The sequence below is a fragment of the Parambassis ranga genome, chromosome 17 (assembly GCF_900634625.1).
Source record: "Parambassis ranga chromosome 17, fParRan2.1, whole genome shotgun sequence".
Classification (NCBI taxonomy): domain Eukaryota; kingdom Metazoa; phylum Chordata; class Actinopteri; family Ambassidae; genus Parambassis; species Parambassis ranga.
The window spans coordinates 2,957,695-2,984,848 of NC_041037.1; the positions used below are offsets into that span (position 1 = coordinate 2,957,695).

At 41.0% G+C, this 27,154-nt stretch overlaps 1 protein-coding gene across 1 annotated transcript in view; it reads right to left on the minus strand.

Moving 5' to 3' along the window:
* Positions 1-26,673, minus strand: part of LOC114450006 (netrin-G1-like) — a 46,938-nt gene extending 20,265 nt beyond the window's left edge. The window contains exons 1-2 of the mRNA XM_028427894.1: positions 26,259-26,673; positions 6,675-7,318 (exon numbers count right to left, since the gene is read on the minus strand). Of these exons, the coding sequence (XP_028283695.1) occupies positions 6,675-7,318; positions 26,259-26,504 (890 nt within the window). The 5' untranslated portion in view covers positions 26,505-26,673. The remainder of the gene's footprint in view (positions 1-6,674; positions 7,319-26,258) is intronic.
* Positions 26,674-27,154: the final 481 nt, after the last annotated feature.

A 27,154-nucleotide genomic window follows, 5' to 3' on the forward strand; every position in this document is an offset into this window, starting at 1 on the left:
TTTTTTTTCCCATTTTTTTTTTTTTAGACATAAATTGTGCTTTTGTCAGCACAGAAATTCAGCTGGGAATAAAACATCTCTTTTTAATTTCTACAAGCCTGCAGTTATGTTAACATTACTCTTACATCCTTTGTGTTACAGTGTGAGACTTGCTTACTGTATAGATGTTACATTCCACAGTTCCAGCCCCCAGTCCTGGAGATGTATCAAGCTCTGTCTTTGTAAGTGATATTCCCAGAGTCATCTGCACCAACTGTTGTATTTTCTTTTTACTAACTAGATATTTATGCATCTCCAAACGTTGTTCTCAGCCAGGTAAAACTGTTGCATAGTGAAAGCCACAGTATTAAACCAAGCTGTATCCTCCAAAAATTCAGCCAGCTTGAAAGTGCCAAAAACTGCAGTTCCTAGAATGACCACTGGAGGCAGTGGACATAGTAATTTGTTATAGCCTGATTCGTAGCTGTTTTCAAATACATGGTTTGAATTCATGCAGCTTGTGATTTTGGCTCCCATTTCAGACTGATGAATGCATTATGGATGATAACACACACACACACACACACACACACACACACTCAAATCTTTCATCTTTGAACCAGGTTGATTTTCCTTGCATCACTCTTTTTATCACCAGATGTCCTCAGTCATTCAGATTACCACACCCAGCTCCACCTGCACACCGTCCTCATCAGCCCCGCAGTGTGTGTGTTTTTACACCAGCCCTTCATGTTGACTCTTTGCCAGATTGTTGTGTTGTTCAGCCTTATTTGTGCAGCCTGTTTTTTTTTTATTTACTCACCCAGGCCTCTTCTTATTTATGAACTCTAATTCATCCTTGCTTATAGACTCCATTTACATGCACAGCAGTACTCTGATAGAGTATATCCAGCCATGCAAACAGCATTTTCTAATTACTTTGGCCCGATTAAGGTCATATTCAGGAAGCTAAATCAAATTGTGGAGCAAATCTTTGACGGATTATTACAGCATGTACCTTTCTTAGCTTTTTCGCCAATGGCTATACGGTATTTTTCTCCCTAGTGTGCATCTGTGAACTAGACCATCACTACTTCCACCACTTCCAATCTTTGGTAGATTCTTGGCATAAATTACATGCTAATGCTAGGGCACTACTTGTGGCTTCCTTGAGTTTTCTGCATGTTTTTAACATATGAATGAGAGTGAGGGTTGACAATAAATAATTATAAAGAACAGAAACAATGCTACACACTTGAGATAACATCGGAATTGATTCCAGAAAATGATGTAACCCTATCCCTACGTTATGTCAACACTGGTCTTTGTCACTGGTTTAATCTGAATATGCTGGTTCATCACAGTTCACTGGGATGATATTGCAGAGAAATACTCAGAAATTAAGTCATTCTGCTGCTTGGTAATGCATCTATATTGTCTGGCACATTTGCATTTACCAGTGAGTTGGACAGCTGCTAATCATAAGCTATACTTTGCAGTGCTAGAATACTTGGTAAAAGACAAAGTTAAAGTAAGAAATCGTGCAAGAGGGTAGGGAAAAAAAAACTGGAGGAAAGGTTCAGGAAAAATAGAGAATGACATGGGGGGGAGATGAGAGAAATAGCACATTAGCACTTATGGATTAGCTGCCTCTCATTCCCAGGCCCCGCTGCAGCCCTGCAGATGTGCAGCACTGACCGCGCAGCCAGCCGGTAGCGGTCATGTCTTAATTAACAAGCAGACATCTGATCAATAAGTGAGGAACGATGGAGAGGGAGACGTGAAAGGTGGGACAGCCTGCACGGTTCAAGGTTTTTGTTTTCTGTTGATGTGGAATAACATTAGAAATCAATAGCACAGCTAACCCCCGTCACATGCAGACTCTCCACCCAGGAGAGGTGAAAAAGATATCTGTTCTTACCCATCATGCTTTGACACAGAATGATTGGGGAGCATTTTTGTGGGAGTCAAACTTTTTTACATTATTAATTAGATGTTGTTTCACCTGTAACTCAATGAACTCATTAACACAAATGACATATTGGTGTCTTGTTCATTTGCCTTTTAGTTACGCCAGGTAGAAGATACCAAAAAGTGCAGCTTGTCCTCACTAGAAAAACTAGATGTTGGTGGTTTAAGTTTGGTTTTTGCCCTTAAATCAACACGTGAACTCAGTACCTTATGTTGTTGATAAATTTAAAATATAAACACTAAATAAGGCCAAACAATTGTTTCGACAGTATAATTTAACATGTGTGTATCATGCGTGTCCTTTCCCAACCCTGACATCACATTCATGAACATTACTGCAGGTAACCGCAGCTGCACATATTCTGTTGCGTCTATGAGAGAAGGTTTATCAGTGTTTTTTTGTGGAGTATTCTGGGAATTCTTGGACAGGATGGCCATTCTGTGATAAGGCTTTCGCATTTGGTTGTAGCCAGAAGGCTGCTGAGGCTGGCGGGAACTCTAATCAGTCTCTCCCCACCTGCCTACATCACCCTCTTTCAAGTGAGTTACTGATCCACCTCTGGACAGAAATCGTATGTTTATTTTCTTTTCTTTCTCACTGCAAACTTTTGGTCGAAAATTGAATTTGATGCCCAGGGGCAGGATGGAAAATTGGGCAAAATAGCTTATTTTCCCCACATCCAACCTTTTGCTACTCCTTCTAATGAATGGCAAAATAAGATATCTGTGGGAGATGCTATTCTGCGCTGGGTAGCAGGCCTTGCAATTTAGAACTCATCAATTCATGTTTACAGTACAAGCATGAATATTGGAAGACTGTGTCTGACTGCACAACATGTATATCTCTCATACGGGGCAGAGCTGGGAATATCAGGCTCCACGCATTCTGAAAACCTTGTTCTGTCATGTGATCAAAGACATCATGCATAATGGCTGACTATGACAGCTCATGTTCTGTGAGTAATTTGTACAGATTTTACAACCAGCACTCAAAAATAGAGCTCTTTGAAAATGTGCGTTGTTTAAAGCGAAAAAACTGTTGCTCTCTCAAAAAGGAAACCTCACACATTAAACCATAAATCTAGTCTTTATTAAACAGGGCAAGGCTAAATTTGTATCCACAGTCTGGCAATTCAGAATGTCTTCACGTTTCACTGATGTGTCCCTGATGATTACCATTTAATCAGCTGCAAATGCTCTTAATTACAAGATTAGTCTCCTACCAATTAGCCGGCGTGCTAATGGTTCTAATCTGCCATTGAAGTCGACTGAATTCTAATTAGGGACTAACTGTTTCAATTCACCTAGGGCCCATCTGATGGGTCATTACCAACCCAGTTACCCTCATATAAACCAACTGCAGCAAGCAACACAGGTCCCATTTGGAGAGCAGCTGTGGAGGCTTTTACGACCATCATGTGGGCCATTGCCATGCGTCATGAAATGACAATGTTTCCATTCCCTGAAAATCGCAGAGGCATTCTGATGACTCAGTGATGAAAATAGATGACACTGTCACAGCATCTCTAATTTTGAAAATGGGAAATTAAAAGTACACTGTGTACTGAACAGAAGCCATAGGATATGGTCATTACTATGGGACACGTGTCTTTTTAGGACAGTGGTTGTTGATGTGTGATGAGGAAAAATACATGTATTATGTGCATCTTAAGCAGTGCTTTACAATGATAAAATGCCAGCATTAGTGTATTACTTGACCCAATGATTTTTACCTATTTTTGGGGATTATGGGACGTCTGTGAAATCTTGATGTGTCTGCAATAAAAAATGTAGACGTGCATTAAAACTCCCCCACACTGCAGATCAGGGGAGGCAATCTCTGCCCTCTTTGCTTGTCAGATTAGCCCTATATTGTATAATTTAAGAGACTAAAGTTCAGTATCAGCTCAGGCTGGCCTTTCTCTCAGTCTAATATGGATTGAACTCAGCCATTGCCACGTAAACACTTTGGATGGAGCATGCAAGTAAAATGTGTTGACCTCCTCTAGATGTAAGCAGATCTGATCTCTTTCAGAAACTCTCTTTATCAAAATATAGATTTTTTTACTGATGCTGACAAGAAGAGGGCTCCAGCAGCTAGCGGCCATACCAGATTTTGTGAAATTTATCACAAAACAATCAACTTTATTTTGCGGTTTTTGTTCGAGGTTTTCAGTCAAGCATGCTGTGCAGAGCAACTATTCATTCCTGCTGATCACCTTAGCAGGTGAGTTCACTGAGGTGATCTTTGTCTCCAGTGAAAGCAGTTTGAATCAGGGTGTGGAGTCTGTTTGGACTCAAAACCTGCAGACTGCTGGCACATACACTTTATTAGATTGTCAGTATTGATCTGGCTTCAAGCTGGTGCGATGACTACAATATAGATATGCATTAACACCTGATCACCTGCTGTTCTTAGGAAGTATCTTCCTTGGAACAAAGGTGATTTTTATCTTTCCAAATATTAGCAGCTATTATTGTGCCAGCCTTCAAATAAAGTTTTCAGGTTATGAGGTCTTGGAAAAGACGGCTTTAATTTGGTTGTGTGATGGCAGCATGACACCTTTTACTTAGTGTCATCAAACAGATGGTACATTAAACAGTAGCTTCTTCAATTCTGCATAATGGTTCAGAAAGTATTCAGACTCTTGCTGAACTTAGTAGAAACCAGGTGCCTCCTGTGGCATGCCAGTGAATGCACTTAGAAAAATACACAAATACAAAATATTTTCTGATTTCATAATATATTAAGTAGGGATGTCCCGATCAGGTTTTTTTGCCTTTGAGTCCGAGTCCGAGTCATTTGATTTTGAGTATCTGCCGATACCGAGTCCCGATCCGATACTTTCAAAATTCTCCACAAGATCAATAAACTTTAATTTCTAAAGAACATTTAACCCTGGAAAGGCCCTCAATCATCAACTTTATTATTATTATGATTGTTATTATTAATGATATTAATATTAATGTTGATATTATTATTATGAGTAGTGGTAGGCCTATTACCATAGCTTATCTGAGCATAGTCAATGGAGTTAAGTCAAACCAACTAGCACGTCATGAGCAACAGAGCCAAACAACACACACTCTCTGGGAGTGGGCTCACCTGAATGCACATGTGCTTGTGTGCGCACGCGTTTGCGTTTGCATGTGTGTATGCGCATCAGGCCGCTGCAGACAGCTGCAGTGAATTTTACAAACGCCACCATGTAGACAGACACACATAGAAACTGATAGCAGAGATGGCACCAGAGGACTGGGCAAGAGAACTAGAATGGGTGGCGCTGCAGAGAGTGCCGCCAGTGAGAAGGCAGAGAACTTCACTCGTACAACGCGGACTCTCTCTGAGAGCAGGATCTATACATGAGCAGGTTTAGTCTCGTGGTGAATTGTGGCAAAGTGTTGAAACGGTGATGAGCAGCTTCACAGCTCTCTGTGTCGCTGTAACGTCCAAGCCCTGCAGCGCTGTGACGCACCGTGGCGACGCAGACAGCGAGCTGACAGTGGTCTGCTCAGAACATCCCATAAACGTTACACAATGAATTAAAAAATAAGAACTACCTGTTGATTTGACACATTTTAAGACAGAAGCCGCGGGCCATATAAAGTTCAACGGCCTTTATACGCTATGCCGCACCAGAGTGACGCCTTTTGTCATCCAGTCTCTTTGGCAGCGAGAGGGAGAGAGAGAGAAAGAGAGGAAAACAAACCAGCATGCAAATGTAATTTATCGCAGCGGAAAAAAATTAATTTATCGTGCAATTAATTGATTTATTGTTTATCGCGACAGGCCTAGTCATAGCCACCCTGCACAGAAGGCGTTAACTTTGAGAGCCCTAATAAATATATATCCGAGTCCTGATCGGGAGGTAACAGCCGATTCCGATCGAGTCTGAAATCACGTGATCGGGCCCGATTTCCGATCACGTGATCGGATCGGGACATCCCTAATATTAAGTGAGCTCTCCAGGTAGATCAGACGGTACAGCTAATACCATGTGTCTGGAAAATGGACTTAAAGCATTCAGCAGAGGCCAAACGGAAATGGCTTTAGGACAAACCTTAAGTGGGCCAGTCAAAACTCTCAGACCCTGTACACACTAACATCTTTGTAGCAGGGTTGGATGAACTATTAAAAAATTCCAATCGGCTATCATCATTCCATTCATCTGTAGTCGCTGATTCATGCATGCGCTAGGATCTATTTTGCTCTAAATAATGAAAAATAGAGACATATGTAAATAATGACAGTGTCTTACATCACTGTTTACTGTTTAGTATAGTTATTAATGTTGATGTATGATGCCATTTTTAACACCAACTGATCAGACAGCAACCACTGAAAATGGCTTAATTGTCATCAATCAATTCATCACAAAATTACTGCACAAAGACGGTGCACAGTACGTCCTCTAAATGTCAGATTAATTGCACTTTACAAGATCATTATTTAGATGGATTTTAAAGGAGGGAGAGAATATAAACAGTCAAGTAACAGAGAAAAAATCACCCAGAAAACCAGCAGGTGATGGATAGATTTGTCCCATTTGTGGAGACTTGGAGCTGGTATGTTAAGGATGCTAGTGTAGCTTTAAAAGATCTACCATGGCCAGGTGGAAGGTGTTAAGGGGCTTCTACACAATAAGGGTCTAAGCACTGTAAACAATGTGAAATTCTTCATTTTCTTTGAGTAAAAAGTAACAAAATGGATAAGTGGTTCTTACCTGCCCTGCACTTTGATGTCAGAGATTGCGTAGAAATATCTGGATAGGTTGTTCTCATCCACCATGGTGGCTCCAGTGGCTGGCTTCAGCAGCCTAATCCTCAGATCAGTGATCGTGAAGAAGTCCCTCAGGTTCTTGGTGGTATCCAGCTGGCCATATAGTGAGGCCATGTTGTGTAGTCGAGGCCCAGCAAACAGGGCAAAGCGGTCCTTTATTTCAAAACGTACCGTCTTGTCGTTTTTCCACACGTAGCCCCGGGAGTAGTCCTCAGTGCAAATGATGTCCAGCAAGGTGCGCTGGGTGAGGTCGTTCACTGTCTTGGGTTCCATGGTGAAAGCATCCAGGCAGTCAGTGGCATAAAACTGGTAAGGGGTCCAGGTACGGCCGTAGTCGAGTGACTTTTCCAGCACCATCTGCTCAGGCCGGCCTGACTCAAAGGTGATAACGATGTCATCGGTTAGCTCGATTGTTTTGTTCCATGACAGAGTGATGTTGACCTGCAGAGGCTTTGGGTATTTCTTCCATGATGTTGACTGCCAGAAAGTCGTGGGGTTGCGACCTTCAAAGTCAAACATCAGCTCAGGAGGATGAGCTAGCTCCTCTGTGGCAGCATCACATTCATTGTTGCACATGTAAGGATTCTCCTGCAAGACAAGACAAGTAAATTTCAGCACACAGGGCCAATTTACTCTCTATACTGTGGGGGAGGCAGAGTATGCACAACAAAGAGTGGAACATGTACAAATAAGCATTGGTCTTAAATTTACCTTCCACACTTTGCTGACAAGTGTGTTAGGGCATTTTGAAATTGCTTTTTGAGTTTCCTTTTGGATCCTATGGATTGTATCAGAGAGCTGCTCTCTCTGCTTAGTGAAGACTAGGCAACCCTACAGCAAACTAACTGATAAAAGTTTGATCAGAATTGATCAGAGTAGAGGTGAAGGAGAAAAAAAAACTGAAATCAAAGCCTCGGTCGAAAAAATACCTAAAATTTTAACAACACACAACAGTAGTTTTGTACAATAAACCTGACGGGGATAGGCTGCACTCTGTGGTTTTAGGAAGGAAAGCTCGGCAATTGAAATGTCAAAAAGCAGTTAAATATTTAGTTTTGAAATAAAATATTTAACAGTAAAGTGGAATCTGAGGACGCTCGGCTGTAATAGTCTGGCCATCACAATTACAAGTCCACTTCATGCTTTTCATTCGCTGTCCTATCATGATTCCACCACTGTATTTGACAACATTTCTATCACTTTCATCCCAATGTGTATTTTATAATCTGCACAAGCAATGTCGGTTCTAGAGCTGCAGGAGACAATGACCCTCTCATTAAGACGACACTGTGCTTCCCATATTTTCCTTGAGCACTGATCCTACCACCCAAATTGGCAGTGTAATTGATATTCCTGTGCGGTATCTCAGTGGAGATGGGAATGGAATCCCGATGAGTGTTTCTTATGAAACACGCAAAGGGACATGCATTTTTCATGGGCCTTCGTCTGCTCAGTACCATAGACATCCAGTGAGGGTGGATGTTTGTGGGGAGGAAAAGAGGAGCTCTTGATGTGTTTGCGTTTGTTTGTGAGAGGGATAGAGAGCTCCGTTTGGTTGTGTGTGTGTGTGCGCACATGCAGTATGTATGTATGTATTTGTGTGTGAAGGAGAGAGAGAGAGAGAGAGAGAGAGGGAGCTGAAACAGGGCCAGAGAGCACAAGACACACTCCAATTGACATTCCTCTCACCTCTGCTCCAGGAACAATGAGGTTAAGTGCTGATGAGATTCAGATCAACTGTAAAGCGGTTCGATAATCAGCAATCATCCGACACTCTACACGCGAAATTATCTAAAGGTGAGAACAGTGCTATCTGCGACATTAGTCACTTATCTGTCTGATATTGCAGTGCATTCATCCCAGATTGCCACTTTGCTGAGTGAAGATCACTGGCAGGAATACTGATAAGCAGACACCATTATATTTCATTTGAAAAGACCAATGGCTGCTTTTTGTCTTTTTGTCTTCCTAAATTATTCTTTGCCCAGAGAAAAACAGGACTGATTCTTTATATTTTTCACAAGAAGATGTATGGATGGCTCCCCACCCATTTTAGATACTGATCTCTAGAGTCCATTTTATTTCCTGTGGGACTGTGATACACTATCAGCGGCTTGCTTCCTTGGCAAGAGATAACTATTTCGATGAGGTAGAACAAGAGTGAGAGATTGTGGGTCACTTGGCTGACTCAAAGGAGCATTGCATGATCCAATTAGGAGGCTAATAAGGGTTATGCTGCTAAGACAAGAGTGTGAGAATAAGAGAAAGAGAGGGAGCGAGAGAGAATGGAAGCTTTTTTTTTTTTTTGGCAATGTGTTTTTAAAGGAAAATCTCGAGTTGCTAAAAGTATTCTCCTCTCACGCCCATGCACTCCCACACACGTGCAAAGCTAACACTAAGCTTGAAAGGCCACGCTGTTGCCTGAAACCAGAAAACGGAGTGATCTGAAAGAGTGAGAGAGAGAGTTGTGGAGTAACAGGGTGGATGGTGGCTGGCTGACTTCTACCACAGTAAATTGTACTTGCGTTTACCAATGATGTGGACTGATACTCATTATATTCCCTACTTGTGCTTCAACAACCTTGGAGGTCTGCTTTGAGCTCAGACCTCAACTTGACACATGGACAGGAGAAGGAAGAGAGACATCGTACCAAGAGAGTGATTTTCCTGTTGTCATTCAAGAGCATGAATTTTCACTTATACTTGTTTTATTTGTTGTCACGGTTCGGTTCAGGAAGCAGAGGGGTGTCCGCCTTTGCATTTTCCGAAATGGGAGCCTTATTCACAGATGATATAAAGAACTGCGACCGCAGAGTCCATGGCTAATGAGAAAAACAATTTCCTGGCAGAACAGTGAGAAGCGGAGTAAATAGAAGCTTTAAAGAGAGAGAAATTTGCCTCATCACACCAGCAGAGGTGTTCAGAGACCAGAGGAAAGAAGTCATAAATTTGATCCATAATCATTCTCTCGGTGCCTGCTTCAGACTTCAGGCCTTTAGGGGAGTGATCATTCTAACCAAGAAGCCTGTTCACATGTGCGCACAGACCCTTAATAAAAGCCACGTCCATCATTAATAACAATCAATATTCCAAAGGCACTTTTCCAATTGATCATTCTGTGACATGTAGTATTTACTTTCTCCCAGTAAAGCCCATTAGACTGGAATGCCTTCATACAGCCCAGTTTAGATGGAATGGGAGGCTTAGAGAAGGTCAGGACCTTTCATCAGATTTCCTGTGGTGGTTATTTAACAACAAAAACAGTGCCTTATGAAGATCAATACCTTCTGTGGTCATTTAAGGGCCAAGGGCGTCAGCACAACGCTGGGGGGCAGCTATCGGAAAACAATAAACCCTCACAATCTGATGCTTTACCTGTGATCATGGCTGTGGGAGACGAGACAAATACTTGTTTGAGGATTTAAAATAAGAGAATTATGGAGCAAATGTGATGTTTTTGGTTAAGGGAAATCTTCAAATGAGCTATAAAGTGGACCACTGGTCTTATGTTATTATGCTGGATTTTGCACACATCACTCATATCAAGGACACTTCCTGAAAAATAAACATTTAACTGCGAAAGTTTTGAAATATTTTCTCTATAAAAACTTAGTCCTGTGAAGTTACCCTGTAAGAATCCAGTTTAAATGTGTCACATTTCGTATAATCCCATGTTAAAATTCCTTTTATCACAGTAATTCTCCTGGTCCCTGAAGTTCATGCCATAGTCAGTCAGCCTTCCCAATTTCACACCTATTGACATTACGGTACACATAACACTACATGAGCTCCTAATGGCCTGTCTCTTATTGGTAATGCTGACATCTCTATTGTCACCATTGCTGCCATGTAACGGAGCCCAGCTGGTTTTTATCAGTGCTATATGATCCGTAGTGGGGGGAGGGGGGGTGGCAGTGGCTTAATGCAGGAGGCCTGAGCAGCGAGTCTGCGGCTGGTCGCAGCTAATGATGTCCTGATCTCTGCAGCCTATAAGGTCAATCCAATAACAGCGAGTCACACAGCTGGAGAGCAGGAGAACAAGGAAGACGGAGGCTGAGACTTGCGCTGTGAATGTGCATCCAAATGTCATTCAGGAGAATTTAAAAGTAATCAGCACACTCAGCTCTTCAGACTGTCATGAAGGCTTAGTGGATGTTTGGATGTAATTTCATGGTTGTGTTTTATAGTTTATAAAGGTTTCAATTATGTGAATCAATGAACCATAACAGAGCAAAACAACACACCACAGAATATGTCTGTTGCACCAATTACATCAATAAAATCTCTGAAACGCTGACATATAATTGCACAAAATATTGCAGTTAATGTCTACATGGAAATTGAATTCATATTCGCACACATATGGACACACTGATGCAATGTGATGCACATGTTTAAATGAGTGACATATGGCCTATGAGATTGACAAAGAGCAACCTCCTGTTGGTGTGCCTTTTGACAGAGGATGGGGCTCTGCAGATAAATTCTCCGGCCAATGACAGCTGCAGTTGAAGGATGGGTGCAAGCAATCCAACCAATCAGTTTAGCTGACAGATTTCTGGACCTGATCACAGATTGAACTCCTGCCATCTTCTTTAAGGCAGGCTTGTTATTCCAAACGTGTGACATTTTGAGCTTTAACTCTGGAGATGCACTATTTCTCTACAAAATCGCTCTGAGACAAACAGCTTTGCTTTGTAAATGTGTACCAAATTAATGTGGCTTGACTGCATTTGAGTGATGCCCCCTTTAACAGGCAAAAAAAAAAGAAGATATACTGTGCTATCAGTAACTGAACAGTCCTGGGGGAAATTTATGTGGTTTATTTTGGGTGTAAAAAAAAAGGCCCACAGCATATAAAGAGATCACTCAGTGCATAAATTGAGCAGCAATGGAATCAGAAGCCACACATCAGTGGGAGGATATAACCATGATATGTATGTAAAATGTAGTTTTGTCATTTTGCTGCAGCATCACGTGGGTCAGTCAAATGATGGCTCAATCATTCAGTGGATTTACCTGAAACTGCATGTGAATGCAGAGTAACAGTAGTACCGTATAGACACTGTACTTAGAGCCTGACACTGCAGAAATGTGCACATACACATAATAAACAGTAAATGGAGAAGCTTTAGGCATTACATGGGATAGTTCTGCCTCATTTTAGCTAAAAAATGTGCACCAGCTGTAAATAAAACAACAGTCAAAACTAAAAATGTATCTTCTGCCTGATCAAAATTCTATAGACAAATATCTGAACTGCTATTCCTCTAAATAATGCAACAGAAAGTAAGCATGACAATACTTGATCATCAGAGGCAGAATGCAACCCTCTGCACATAAGTAAATTAAATTAGTCCCACAATGGGGAAATTGCTTAAGGCAGCCCAGCAAAGAGCGCCATACACCAGTGATTACACTGGTGGCTATGCGGCTAGGAGGCTATGCAGGTGTGCCTTGCCCAAGGACACACAACAGTGACTAGGGAAGAGTTGGGATCGAACCACCAACCTTCCGGTTATTGGACAACCCTGCTGCCCATAAACGTAATTGTTTAGAAAAAAGTGTCTGTCAGTGCAGGTCTACAGCAGAGAGCCATGTTGCAGGCATGCAGTTAGATCAGGATTTGCAGAAGAGGAATCACTAGAAGCCCCCAAGGATCTTAGAAAACTAGCAAAACAAAAAAGTAAAAGCAAAAAAGTTAGCATGTTGGTAGCCACTTTGAGCCATGCATGAAAATGAGGAATTTGTGTAATTGTGTGATAAATTGTGTGAGAATCCAGCTGCCTTACAAACTAAAACTGTTTGTGCAGATGATCAACCCTGTGGGTTCCATAGACTGTATATAAAGATGGACGACATGACTGCTCGCCAAAAGTGAGGCCAAAACATCTTGATTGCCCCCTGATGGTTGGCTGCAGTATAAGCCATAAACCCTGCCTCCTTGATGTTAGTAGATGAGACACAGACCGAACTTAAAACTAAGTTTTATATTCATGTATAGCATTTGAAGTAGACATAGAATGTGAAAAATTCATTACAGTAATATCAGTCTGTGACCTGTGTGTACTTCACTAGTTTGTGCTGAGCTCTCAGTAACTTCCCTTGAATCTGAGCCTCTGTGGCTGTGAGAGCAGTCTCTCCCACTGGACCTGAGGTGTTGCTGGATTAATCATCCCATCATCCTGCTCAGCCTTACACCTCCTAACCTGCCACATGACACCTGCAGACCTGTCGCTAGCCCAAACCCCCTCTATCACACCTCCGGATGCCCATTCTCATTCATGGCGTGCACAAGAGAAGAAGAAATTTGACAAATGACAGTCTGGTGATATCACTTGGCTGTGATTCAGTGCTCAGGGAGTTGATCCAGGAAAACAAAAATGACGATGATTTGAGCTGAAGCACCACTTGACGAAATCCGAAGATACCCAGCAGGCTCTCTTTGTCGTGGTCCCACTACAGCTGAAGATGATACATTTGTGGTGTTGCACAGAAGACGGGCCAAAAGGACGATATCAGGGTTGATCTAGGTCACTTTTTTAGAAGATGGAACGCTCAAGTGTATAGTGGACACAGAAGCTGGGAGTTGATCCTTTCGGGGCTTGGTGTAAGCTGGCCGGAACAGACAGCTGAGATGAGGCATGGTGAGATATTGGTAGAGTCAGAGCTTTGGCAGAAACTCAATAGAGCTTTAATGACCTGCAGTCAGGGCCAGCAGTGGCTCAAACAGAGCCAGGCTTTTCATTCTTCTGACCTTCAGAGGAATGAAGGACAGGTGGATTGCACATCTGACCTGTGAGCCCTCCATCATATCATATCTGAGGTTGGAGGGTTATGGACGGCAGAGACTTGACGCCAACTCAATATCATTAGTGAACCAGAAAACAAGAGTTTGACTTGGTTGTTTAGCGTGGACACAGTGAGAGCACATTCGATCATGCTATTTGTTTTGTACCAACATGTGATTTACATTACTTTAAACAGAAACCAGGAACAGACAGTATATTTTTTAAGGCAAGGGTTGAGTATAGTAAATTATGTTTCCTTTTGTTCAAACTGTCTCATCAGTATTTTCAATAGCATGAGCTCTGTAGAAATATGGAGGTTGAAGGTTTGAATCCAAATAGACTTTAGTTTGTCTGTAAAAGCGTTGCTAAGAGTGATGCATCAGTTTGTTCAAACAAATTCTAAATGTGCAACCTTAGAAATGTTTCCTTCCTTTCTATTCTGTCCTTGTAACATTAGTTTCTGACAATACGACATCAATACATTTATGCTAATGGTACATTCCATCAGATCGGCTGATGTCATCCCTCACTACACACAAACATCTGAGTAAATAGGATGGTTGGAAATGGCACGCAGCATACTTTCCCTCTGGAGTCCAGCATTTTAATTTCTTATGACAATGCAAGCTGTTTTGTGTGCTGTCTTCTGTGCTGAACTGGTAAATTGCAAATGTAACTTTTGTTTTGCATTATTATGGGAACTACAGCACATGTGTTGCACATTAGCACTAGTGTCACAAATGTGTTACGTAACAAGTAAAGTCAGTGTTCTGGTCTTTACAATGGACAATAGAGGGTTTCACTGACACGTCAGCATCATTGTTGTCTGTGCATAGTCTGTTGCAAGCTGTGTGTAGCTGCACTCGGCGAGATGAAATGAAATGCATCAGGTGATTGTGTAAGCAGCCCATCAAAGAGTACACAGGTGATGGCTGTAACTTGCTATTGGCGCAAACATGTGATCAAAACGGAAAACACAAACTTCTCCCGGCGCTCGTGTTTTAATTTGTCACATGCCAAACACTCCGCCCTTTTGGAGCACAGCCCTCACCATAGCAGTCCCTTTGAGGGCTGCAGCACAGCCAGTCTGGCCTTTTGAAGTACACTGCTTGGCAAATAAACCGCACCATGATCCAGGGCCGCAGTCTTGATTGGGATTCACAGGGCGTCAGCAGACGAGGGGAAACGCACTCCACATTAATTAACACCTGGCCTCATTATCTGTCCCATGTGGCAGAGTTCCACTGGGGTAAATTTAACACCGCCTTATTATCATGGGGGATGGTGATGTACTTTCATGTGTGTATGTATGAAAATGTCTATGTATAGGGAATCAAAGTGATTTGTACATGTTATTTTGTACACACCTTTGTGTATTTGTGTGTGCGCGGCTGCAGATTTCTGGCTTTGTGAGCTTGCTCGTGTGTGGGATTAGATTCCCTCTGATGTCAGGATTCAATAAAAAGCTTTAACATTGCTATAATGAGAGGATGTTTAATTCTCTTTGGTAGCCCGCTCTCTACCCTTCGCTCTGTGTGGCGCTCTGTATTCCAAAGCAGCCGCCTGCTTGTGTGGTAAAAATTGATATCTCTCTTGTTGAGGCACTTTGGACAGAATATTTAACACAGGCAGATATTTGTGTGTAAAATAAACAAATTGCGGTTTTTAATACTGTGGTGAACATGACAAAACCTGGAGCTGGTAGGTTTCAGTCTGACTGGCTTAAAAATATCCCTCATAAAAATTCTTTGGTCTGATCCATACGACTCATAATATAAACTATGATGGTCTGATGTAACGCAGCACAATTTGTGATTTGCATGTCTGCATGTAAAATAGTGGACTAACAGACTAACGTTTCCTTAATGCTCATTATGCATATATTTACATAAATTATTTTTTTGTCTTGTCATAATGGCTAAATGACACATTTGAAATGGACTGTGTGAGTTGTACTCTGTGCTAGCTGTTAAACAAGAGCAAGGGGCAATTGGAGGCAATTAGCATAGCTTAGCATAATTCCTGCAAACAGGAGGGGGAAGTCACTCTATATCTTAAAATGTTCATCTATTTAATGTCAACACAAACAGTAAATTGTGCTGTAGCATGACTTTCATGTAGGTTATTTGTGTCTGCTCTCTGGATTTGGAACAAAGTGGCAGCAGGAGATTCCATCAGTGTACCAAGTTTCAGGTCAATGGCGACAGTGTCAAGTCGCGTTTTTCATCGGGGGACAATTTTGTGCCAAATTTGGTGAGTTTTTGAGCACGTCCAGGGGGTCAAAATCGCGATACCGGAGCCGGAACCAGAGTCAAGTATAATAAAGGCTTGCATTTCAATAGGGCTCTCGCACCACTCGGTGCTCGGGCCCTAATAAAATCTACATTATTACCAAAAATATGTTGAATGTACTCTCATAAATAACAATTTCAATAGAAGTATTGGGTGAGAGTAGTATTGCACAGAGAGACTGTGGACTGAGGGAATTAAGTGATTTTCAAATGTGCATATTTGATAAATAATTGTCCTTCAGGAGAAGCTACTGCACATGTGACCAAAGTATCCAGATTCAGTTTCCAGTTTCTTCTTCTTCTTTCAGGAGTGATGATTTCAATAAACACATAAGTTTAGTCTTTAGACTGCCTTTTGCAAGTGCTCAATATGCACAGCAATAATAGTGTCATCAGCATAGAAATGGAAGTTTGTGTTTGGCATGAATATTTGTATATGGCCCTAACTAGCCCTGTGGAACACCCGACCAGGTGCCAGCATGCTCTGAAACTCACAGTACACACCACTGTCTTATAATCTAGGTGTTCTTTATTTCACATCAATAAAGAATTGACAAAAATGAATAGATTTTAGCCTTAACCTTCATTGTTTGCCTTGTCTGAGCCATGAAGGTAAACTCGCCTTTAATTAGCAAATAGGCTTAATGGTGCCATTTATAAGGCTTCATAAATAGTAATTCTTTGCAAAAATCAAAAACAAAAGTTTGAAAACAAAATGAAAAGTATAGACAAAAAATCCAAATTCCCCTTGAATGGCTCCAATTTAACAATACATTGATTTTTAGTTTCATATTAGCTTTAAATTACATGAAAATCTGTCAGTAATTCTAGGTGCACTCTCACCGAGAATAAAATTGGAGGACTCTGACTCAGTTCTAAGCCATTTACAATAGGATGCAAGGGTCATCACACAGAAATTGATAGAAACTGGGATGAAATTGAGAGAGTGAAAGAAAGAACGAAGCGAGCGCCAGAGTGAAATTGCTGCATTGTTCATCAGTGCGTTAGCTCATAGTGTGTCAACTCATCCTCCATCTTTTCAATCTGCATAGTTATTAGAGGCTTTTATTAATTTGAAATGCCAAAGTGAGGAATAAAGCATTACTGAAATGTCACCCTTTCACTGAGCATGATAAAATCACACCAGCTACTTTTGGAAACGAACATTCTTCCCTTCTGTACTTTCATCCTTTCCCCTCTCTTTCTCTCTCTTACAGCACAGTCTCTTTCACTCCTTCTTGGAGATCGATACGGCCTGACAACATGATGGCTGGGTTTCCTAAGGGGAGGTTGGTCGCAACAGTTGCCTGTCATCTCGCCACCATTTCTCCCTTTCAGGCCCTGCTCCTTCGACTCAGTTCATGATTCTTAGGGAAAAAAATACAAAAACATAAAACACTGCTCTGTAGGGCTTGACCTTTTCAAATTTGATTTTCATTTTTGACCTGTTTGGGATTTGAAAGGTAACACAATGCAATGTTGATGTGTGTAAGGAACAGTGAGGCCAGGTCAGTCTCATTTCTGTGTTTTTAGTTTGGAGCTGGAGCTGTATATGTTTTTGGCTTGTTTAGCATATAAAGACTAGAAGGAGAAAGCCTGTCCAGCTCGGTCTAAAAATCCTGCACCAACAACTTTAAGTTCACAAATCCTACATAAATATTCCACTTTTTGTGACAGTATTCAGAATATGATATATATTAACAGCGTCAGGGTTTTCTGGGTTGGGTCTTATTGTGAAAGACTTGTAGAACATGTCAGTATTATTCAGATTTTAGGAGCTTGGTTCACACCTCATTTGAATACAATATATGCTGGTAGGTCAAACAGCCTGTAAGGAAGGCAATGCCCCTTTAATTTAAAAGCTCCCCTCTGTTTGGAAAGAGACACCTACCTTCATTTAAAGCTGATGAATAACTTGAATATTACAGATGTTTGGGTATTTGTTCTTTCTAGTCTCTGGAAAACATTTTAATAAAATATGCAACACAAGTATGGAGATGAAAGAGTTAATTTGGTTCGAAACGAGGCAAACACTTGCAAATAAATATATGTAATATGTCTATTTGCCGCCACAGACGATCGTTGTACCTACGCCTATGTCAGTGTGAGCACTTGGAAGTGGAGGCTGTATATGCTGGTGTAGCAATTGTTCGTTGTTCAAACTGTATTTTGAAAATGCTTTCATACAATTACAGCATTGCAGGGATGTAGAAAGACGTCAGAGGAGGTGGTTTCATTGACCACTGAACTGACTGAGCCAGCAGCAGGGTGAATTTTCAGTTCACCCACTGAGATGCTGCTAAGTGGATCGATGAGTTGCTGAGGTCTGTGTCACCCTGACATGTATGTAGGTACATTTCTCAGAAGTGCAGGTCACGCAGTGCCAGTTTGGGAGTCTTTTCTTTGCTGATTTTGGAGCCATATTTAACAGAAAAGCCCTAGAAGAGAAACTGCAGACTTGTTTTACCCAGCAGCAGCTCCTGTAGGCTAAAACACTAGGACAGGTTACAGGATTCCTCTCCGTGACAGCACTGCTTGATTGCTTGACACTCCTCAGTCTGGACAAAACTATAGTGATTGTCTTGGAGGAGGGGAAGTCCTTCACACATACGTGCACTTCTCTTCTATGAAGAAAAGAAAAAGCCATGATGGGTCTTTTGGGCTGAAGCGGAGAGCTGTGCTCCCAGCTAGCTTTTGAGAAATTCAATTACAGGATCTTTTACAAGAAACACATTCAGCTTGTCAAACATGGAAGAATGCTGAATGGGTGTACAGGCACTGGTATGTTTTTGTAAAGAGTTCAGTTGAATAGTGAGGAAATTCTTTTGGGTTTTGTGTCACTTTTTTGTTGAAAATGTGGAAGACATGGACAGGGCGCTCTGAGCAGAAAACTGCCCACCTGTCCTGTACCATACACTTCAATTTCAAATCACTTACTGCATGCTGACTCATCAATGAAACATTCATGTCTGTATTGTGCCTTTTCTGGGAAAGCGGGAAAAAACTGCACTGGCATTTGAGTGTGCACCAAATTAGTTAAATGCAGCTGAACTACAGGAATAAAAGAACCGAGTCATATTAATGAAGTAAGAGGATTTCCTTTGAGTCATTCCAAAATACCATCTTATCTCCTACAATTAAATGTGACCCAGTAAATGTTAATGGGATCCGTCTGGGATTCAAGCCTAAAGGGAACAAAAAGGGTGTAATAGATGCATGTAAAATTTTAGAATCTGAAAAAATGAGAAGTAGAGATGCAGGATATATATTATATTGCTTATATGAAACTTAATGTTTGAATCCATACATGTTTTCCTGTATCTACAAATGTACAAATTAACCTTAGGCTTGAAAATAGGAATGTTTTCCTTCACTTTATTAAAAAAGCAGTTAGAGACTGCTGCCAAATGAGTGCACTGTGCTTGCACTCGATAAAGTTTCATTTTAAACCAAAGACACAATTTACATTATGCTGGTACGATAAGGGTGATCCGTTCCTGCATCAGTTCACACTTTATATTAAAATGCGTCTCCCTTATGAGTGGATCACACTTTCCAGCTCTATTATGCAAAATAAACATAATTTCTATTTGTGGTACATAAATGCATTGTTGTTTTTAACTAGTGGGAGGCGGTGAGGAAATTTCTGTGAAGAAAGTCAAAGAAAATGAAAAAGGGGATGAAAAGAAGTCAAAACTGTGTGTGATTGGAGTGAAGTTTTGGTCCGATCTATCGTGGCTAAACCTAAAAAACTGTAATGTCTGATGTCACGCATTCTACCTGGTATAAGACATAAACTTTTGTGAAATCGCTTGTCCATGTAGTGGTGATAAAACATGTTCTGAATCTCCTTGAGTTGGACCTTCGCCACAGAAACGTATGTCGCATCGGCAATTGATATCAAACACGGTGGGCAAACATGATATCAAGGAACATCAAGGTATGACAGGGCTGCCATGCCAAGCAGCTTGGTTCCATCACATGTCAGCGGAGGAAGCCGAGTGTAAAAATGCAATATAAGAAGTGCACTATCTGACTCACAGACTGAGGGCGCTTTATATTTTCAATGTAGATAAGAGGAGGCTTTGAGTGTGTGGGTATTATATATTTGTGATTTGAGCAACCAGATGAAAACTTCAATTTTCTGTCTGTGTCACTTGTGCTGACAAAGCAACACGAACATAACAATATTCAAAACTCACTTTTAAATACTTTAGAAAAAAAATAAAACGTATTTATATGTGTGTGCCACATCAGATGTGGAAACATGCGTTCAAATGCTTAGCTCCCCAGAAAGACTTCTCTCTATTCAAACCATTCATTTTCTTTTATGCCTCCATGAATAATTCATCTGTCTTTGTATTTACAACCGTCGAAGAATTAACCTGTCACAGATTCCGGAAAATAAAGCCGACGTATCTCTATCTGTCAAGTGCTCGCCTCATATGCAGCATCCAGCCTCCACATGTTCAAACAAGACATGGATATTATGCATCATCAGCTGACAGAAAACAAGGGACAGGGAAATTAAAAAGCCAGGAGACAAAGGAGGTGGCAGGCGAGTGAAAGAATAAATGATGAGTCTCCCCCTCTCCTGGAGTCAGGGGACATGTTGCATGTCATCTCGGTGTCTTGGTACGCAGTGGTGCGGTGATGATGTGCTGGGCAGGGCCAGTTCAGAACAGAGTCAAGGGCACCGGGGTGACGGCAAGTTAAACGCTCCAACTGTTCCCTGTCTCCAAACAAATATATGGATGAGTGAATTTCCCACCGAGGAGGAGGGGCGCGGAGATCAAAGAGGGGCAATGACAGCTTCAGGTTTGACCTCTGAACTGTGCAGATATTTTACCAACCGGATAGACACAGAGTTCATGATGTTACTGTTCAAACTGCCACAAAGCTAAGGATCAAAGATGATAAATAAAAGTGCAAAGATAATGAACTAAGAAGTTTAGTTAGCACAGTGAATTAAAAGAGAACTGTTTGAATAAATGGATCAATTATAGATACAACCACATATATATATATATTAGAATAGGATGATTACTATTTACTGATTATTAAAATATTAACTTTTTAATGTTTATCACTGCTTAAATTGCACACAAAAGAGGATTTTGTGTGCAAGTATTTGCACGACCACAAGAGGGCGCATAGCTACGCAAATGACCTTTTGATGAGAATTTTTTCATGATTCCTTTCATGTTAATCTGTGCTAATCACTCAGTCTCTGTCTACTGTCTTATGAAACTTATTGGAAATAGTGGTACAGTTGTATTTTATGCAGTGCAGTGCAGGTTTCTGCCTTTAACCTCAGGTTTGATCTCTCCCTAGGACTTTACAGTAGCCCTAGTTCCATCTGTCTGCCTTTCGCTGCATTTTTTTAACTGTCCCAAGTCTTTGCTCCGTCCTAATTGAGGATTTTACTCACTCTAAACAATCCTTTGTCCTGATATTTTGACTGTGTTCAAACTGACAGACTGCAACAAGGACGCCCAGACGATGTACTCGTAACAGACAAAAAGTTGAGTTTGATCTGATGGACAGGGACAGACCACCAATATTTTGGACAGAGAGAGACCACCAACAGATACTGGTAATGGTGGCAGAGGGCTTTTACTAAGTGCAACTCCAGTGTTGCCAGACGGTGGGCTTTAGAAGTCTGTAATATTTCTCCTTAGCCTGTTGTTGATATTGTCATTTTCTGTGAGTGCACAACTCAAAAAATTTAGTGCTAGTTTCTCTGCAGAATCACTATTTCTGTCGATGACCTCACAGCAAATGTTACGTCCCTTTCTCAAGCCCATAATCTGTTTCTCTTTCTAAAGTCCATTACGTCAGTTCTTGCGGGCATGTAAGACACAGATTGAAAGTTCACAATGAGTCCTGTCATTGCCAGCAAAGATAAGTCCGCAGCATTGACTGTCAATGATGTGGCAGTCTCCGAGCAGCTTAGTGGGAGCTCTCGTCTTGTCTTTCCTTCCTAAGCCTCCAAGGGGGCCGTGTGGCGAACTGGCAGCCACAAACTCCTCTCATCCATTCTGAGAGAACTGGAAAAAAGTTCAGTGGAATTACAAGAATATACCCAGTTAGACCCAGAGTATCTGGCAGACCGAATCGGTTTTTGCGGAATGTTTACACAGTTTCCAGCATGACGTGGTTGAATCAGCATGGCTGTATATAGTGTGGGCAGATGACACCTAACTCTAAGCTCACATTCATTCATTTAGATTAAGTGCCAGATCCATAGATGTCATGGGACGACAGAGTGTCTCTCATCTTTTGATTCGAATATTTTCCCCTCTACCATTTTAAAATCACCAAACCACTGGGCTCTCTGATCAGTACGGTCTAATCCAAACACTGACAGGCTTGACGGGGTGGTCTGTTTAACCAAACAACACAATTTATTTATCCAGCATATCCACTTTGTGAAAATTTTGTAGCTGCCATCTGCCCAATTCTTATTTATGTTTTCTGGAATAAATATCTCTATTACTTGGCAACAACAAATAGTTTGGTTTATCTCTGAAAAGCATGGAAATTAAACCTCCTTTCTCAATGAACTGGATGTAATAGCCTGCTGCTTTTTATGAATTACTATTAAATCAACCAAAGCCAACCTGATTTGGACTTTAGAGGCTGAGAGAAGTGCTGTAATTAAAAACCCTTGTGTGTCTGTTAACCAAATCAAAAATGATGATGAGAGGTTTTTAGATGCAGATGTCTTCCAGCAGGCGTTCTTCTGCACTAACAGCCACTGTTCATTAGAGCTCACATGCTGTAATTATCGTCTCGCCTAGGACCATTCAGATGCATCTAATTGGATAATCTGTTTTAATACTGAATATTAAAAATGTTTTTTTCCCCCATTAATTACAACAGGAAGCATGACTTAAACAACAATAATAATAATAACAAAACACAATGTATCCATTAAACCTAATTATGTGTTGTGCTGGTTGCCTGTTATACAGTAAAGTAAAAAAAAAAGACCAGTGTTGAGTGATAGTGAGTGACAGTGCCACAGTGCACTGTGGGAGAACAGCCTTAATACCAACACATTTTGAGGAACCCCTGAAGGTCTGCAGCTAAAAATAAAAACAAGGTTGACTCCTTGATGCAGAACACCTGTCCTACACGCTGTTCAAACTCCTTATTGCTTATCCTGAAACATACAAGACACTTGGAATCAGGGGGGAAAAAAGCAAAATATCTTTGCTGTTTTCTACAAAAAGTAAACAAACTTTATGTTGTAAATGATCCACACGCTAATGATTAATGTCCTCTGTCATAACTATATTTGGCAGAGCTTAATTTGGACAAAAAAAAAAACATCCTTGAGCGATAGAGATGGGAATCATAAGCACAAGACGGAGGGAAGGGAGGAGGAAGAATTCTTTGACTATCCTCCATGAGGCAAAGCAACTCCTGGGGAAACTGATTAGACCGGGCTCACAACTGCAGGCAAGTTAGCGATTGGCTGAGAGCTCATTTGCATGCTCCTCTCATCTCCAACAGACTCTCAGGAAGCACCGGTGGATAAGGTCACCGGTGTCAGTCTGCCTGTGTGCCAGCTGAGAATGTAAACAGATCAAACACACAACAGCCATTTAAGCGAGTCCAGGAGGAGCCTGTGTTCTTGATCATCTCGACAATGATGACCTCAAATTTAAGTCAGAGGTGACGGACAGACGGACCTGTCAGCCAGATGCAGGCGCATCTGAAGCGTCACGTGAAATGAGGCCAGCTCGCACAGCTTGATGGTAATACAGTGTTCCTTTCATTCTTGATGGATTGTTATCACCAGACAGACATAAATATGAAAGTCAAGTCCAGCAGGTCATAGACTTAAAAAAAAAAACATTATTATATAATCTTTAGTTAAAAATAGTACAAACTTTAAACAGATTAAGAGGAAACAATTATGCAGACAAGCAAACTAGTGAGAGTCAGAGATGAGAGATAACAAGCTGTGACCCGACAGTTTACACTTAGTCAAGCCTCTGGGGCCCAGATTCACAGGGTGGGTTGAAAAAAAATAAGAATAAGATGTTTATCATAGAAAGAAACTGTAAAAACAGTAATGATCATCAGGTTTTTGTATTTTCTGAGGGTCTGTGAACTACTCCTGTGTGTCAGATAACAGGATAAAAACTAAGCCAAAATTGTGGTATTTCATCATAATCCATTTTATCCTGCAAAAATATGTGTTGTGGCAACAATTCAGTGTCTTTTGATTAGGCCAAGGAAGAGGTGCACTACACAGACACCTCAGCAGAGAGGTGACGATAGAGAAAAGGAGGAAAAAGAGATTTTTTATATAAAACGAGTGCAAAACTGTACAAATTGTTAGGGATGCATTCAGTGGGGAACTGTTCTGTTTTGCACATTGATAATGGGGCCTCTGCATGGTCTACATGGAAGTTTTTTTTTCAGGTTGTGAAAATGTGAACAGTTCAATGTAAAATGCATATGTGGGCTCTTTCTTATTTCCTGTATTGCCAACAATTATTCCAACTCCAGCAAAAAATTCCAGTGATTTTTTCTACTTTTAAAAATTAAGCAGCAATTTGTATTGCAGTGAAAAATGAGCCCACAGTGACTGTCCAATGTGATATGATCAGTGAATAACCCATTTAAACTAGCTGCTCATCACTTCAAACTACCAAGAATAACCAAACATCCTGTATAGACTCTTACATTTCAGCTAGTGTTTAGAGATTAAAACAAAATAAAAAAAAAATTATCAAAGCAGACGTTTGTTTATGTTTTTGTTAAACTTCAAGGTTTCAATCTAAAAATCTTCCCAGCAATGGCACTTAATAGGAATTAAAGGCTTTAACAATAAGGAACGTCTGCACCAAATCTTATGGCAGATCTTAAATATCACAGAATATAATCACCAAAGCATGCCGGAACCATGAATGCTTTCTGACCCACAGAGGAAGAGCTTTCTGCACAGCCATCACTGAGCAGGACGTATTTAATATGTTAAATGAAGTGTAGATGTGTTAATGAGATGAACTGCTAGGATTGTATACTGTGCATCATAGTGGCAAAACATCTGATTGTATGACCATATATATTATTAGAAGTAAGAATTACATATTGCATAGTATCTAAAAATAGCAAAACCAAACATAAAGAAGGAAAATAATATCACTAAAGAGTATGTGCCAGTAATAATGTATGCACTGCAGTGTACAAGGAGTTATATCAGCAAATAAATGAAAAAGGAAACGCAAACATAATTGTGACAAGGGATAATAACTCTGAGCTATTACTGCAGTATAAATTAAATGAACTTTCTTTGTCTCTGTTTTGCTCTTTATGCTCCTTGTGTTATGTTAATGTTGCACATTCAGGATAATCTACGGGGCTGATAAAGGTTTCATAGTTTGTTTTGATATAAAGCTTCACAGAATGTCGCACACGACTGGAGACTCGTTCCTTTTTCATCCTACAGTGGCATTAAATGTCTCAATGCCATCTGGAGCTGTGCGACTAAAAACTCTCCTTTTAAAGATGCCCATTTTAATTGGTAAATATTTACTCACAGGAGCTCTCGGCGGGCACACACACGACTTCTAATGAAGCACTTTAAAGCCTGTGGGCTCTTGCTGCTTACTTTGAGTGTGATTCTAAACAAATGCAACCTGGGTTTGAACTGTTGATAATGGTTGATAAGGGCCAATGAAACACAACGCTGAACAGTGCAGCGAGCATGCAGCGCATAATAAGAGCACCCGTACAATTACCCTGTCACTGCACCCTGTTTGTATGTGCACGGTTTGTGTAAGGTCTGAGTGTGTGTCATCTGTTCATGTTTTTGTGTTTGATACTGGTGATAATTCCCAGATATTGTGTGTGTCCATGCATCCTGATACGAAAATAAACTGTGAATAATCTCTATGGGGTCCTGGAAGGGACAAAAAGGAGGCACAACTATTCAAAAATATTATACCTTAATGTCCTTTTTGGGGCATATAGAATACAAATATCAGTACGTTGATTTAAACAATCTGTTTTCTGTTCAAATAGAGCAGCTTCTAGATTCATGCACGCTCTGAGCTTCATGCATGTCTGTGCATTCTGTAAACGTGTGTGTTGATTGTTGCTGCTTGTATTTAAATGAGCCCATATGTATGCTCTAATGTGCATCTGTCTATCTTCACACCTGCCTGTGCCAATCTGTCCAGCTTTATCTCAGAGGTTTGCACATGCTGATGTGTGTGTCTTCACCCTTCTGTGTGTGTGTGTGTGTGTGCAGCTGCGGTTAGTTCTTGTACCCTAATGCACACTGGCTCTATGTGTACATTAATCTCTGCAGCAGCAGCACATTGCCTTGTATGCTATGCTCTCTATCCCTGACCTAGTATGCTGTGTGATCCTGCCTACTGCCTCATTTGTCTCCATCAGGGGACAGGCGAGGTTACGACTCACCAAAGCGCAGTACGTTTCTGGTGGATCGCCACACGTGATATTTGGGGGGTCGAGGGCCACTCGCAGGTACTTTGTCATGTCGGTGGCTTCCGGCTGACAGGCCATGTAGTCCCAAGCCAGGCCCTCCTCTGTATAGATCTGGGACTTGCACACGTCATAGTGTCCCCAGGCCGCCGGGTAATGTTGCATAGCATGTGCCACGCTGGTGCACACAGCCTGCAGAGTGAACAGTACAGGCCAAAGCATCGCTGATGTTGCTCTGTATGGTTTTGGTGAAATATTTCTTGTCTTTTTTTTCCCAGTCTTTATAGCTTTTGCTCCGTCACATTAAACAACAGTATCAGTGTTCTAAATTAACTGCAGTGAGATAGAGCATCTGGGAAGTGTGGCAGCATCTTGCTACTTTTGTGCGAGCAGCTTCAGGCAACGATTAGCCCCCATTCAGTTGTTTTGTCTTTGATTGCCAACACTGATGCCTGGATGATGAGGTGTGTCAACAAGTGAGGTCCTTTACTGGTGTTGATGGTTGATGAAAAGGTCAAGCAGCGGTCAGGTGTGATGTGCAGAGGGGAGTGACACTCCTCATAAGTCAGCAGATGTGTGAGCTTGAGCTCCTGTCAGTTGTGTTCTTTGCCACCAGCAGCATCCTAAGACAGGAGAAAGAGACAATTTAGTGACTTATATGTGTATAAAAAGAGTATTATTATATAGTTTTAACATGGCTTCAAGTCATTCACCACCTACTTCCAGACATACACACTCATATTATGTACACAAACACAATGCAGGGTTTCATTCTTTTTATGTACCTCTCAATAATAACCTTGCCAAAATCACTGTATACAATCTAACTGAGCTTGTTCTCTGAGTCCCAATCTCCATTTGATTTTCATACA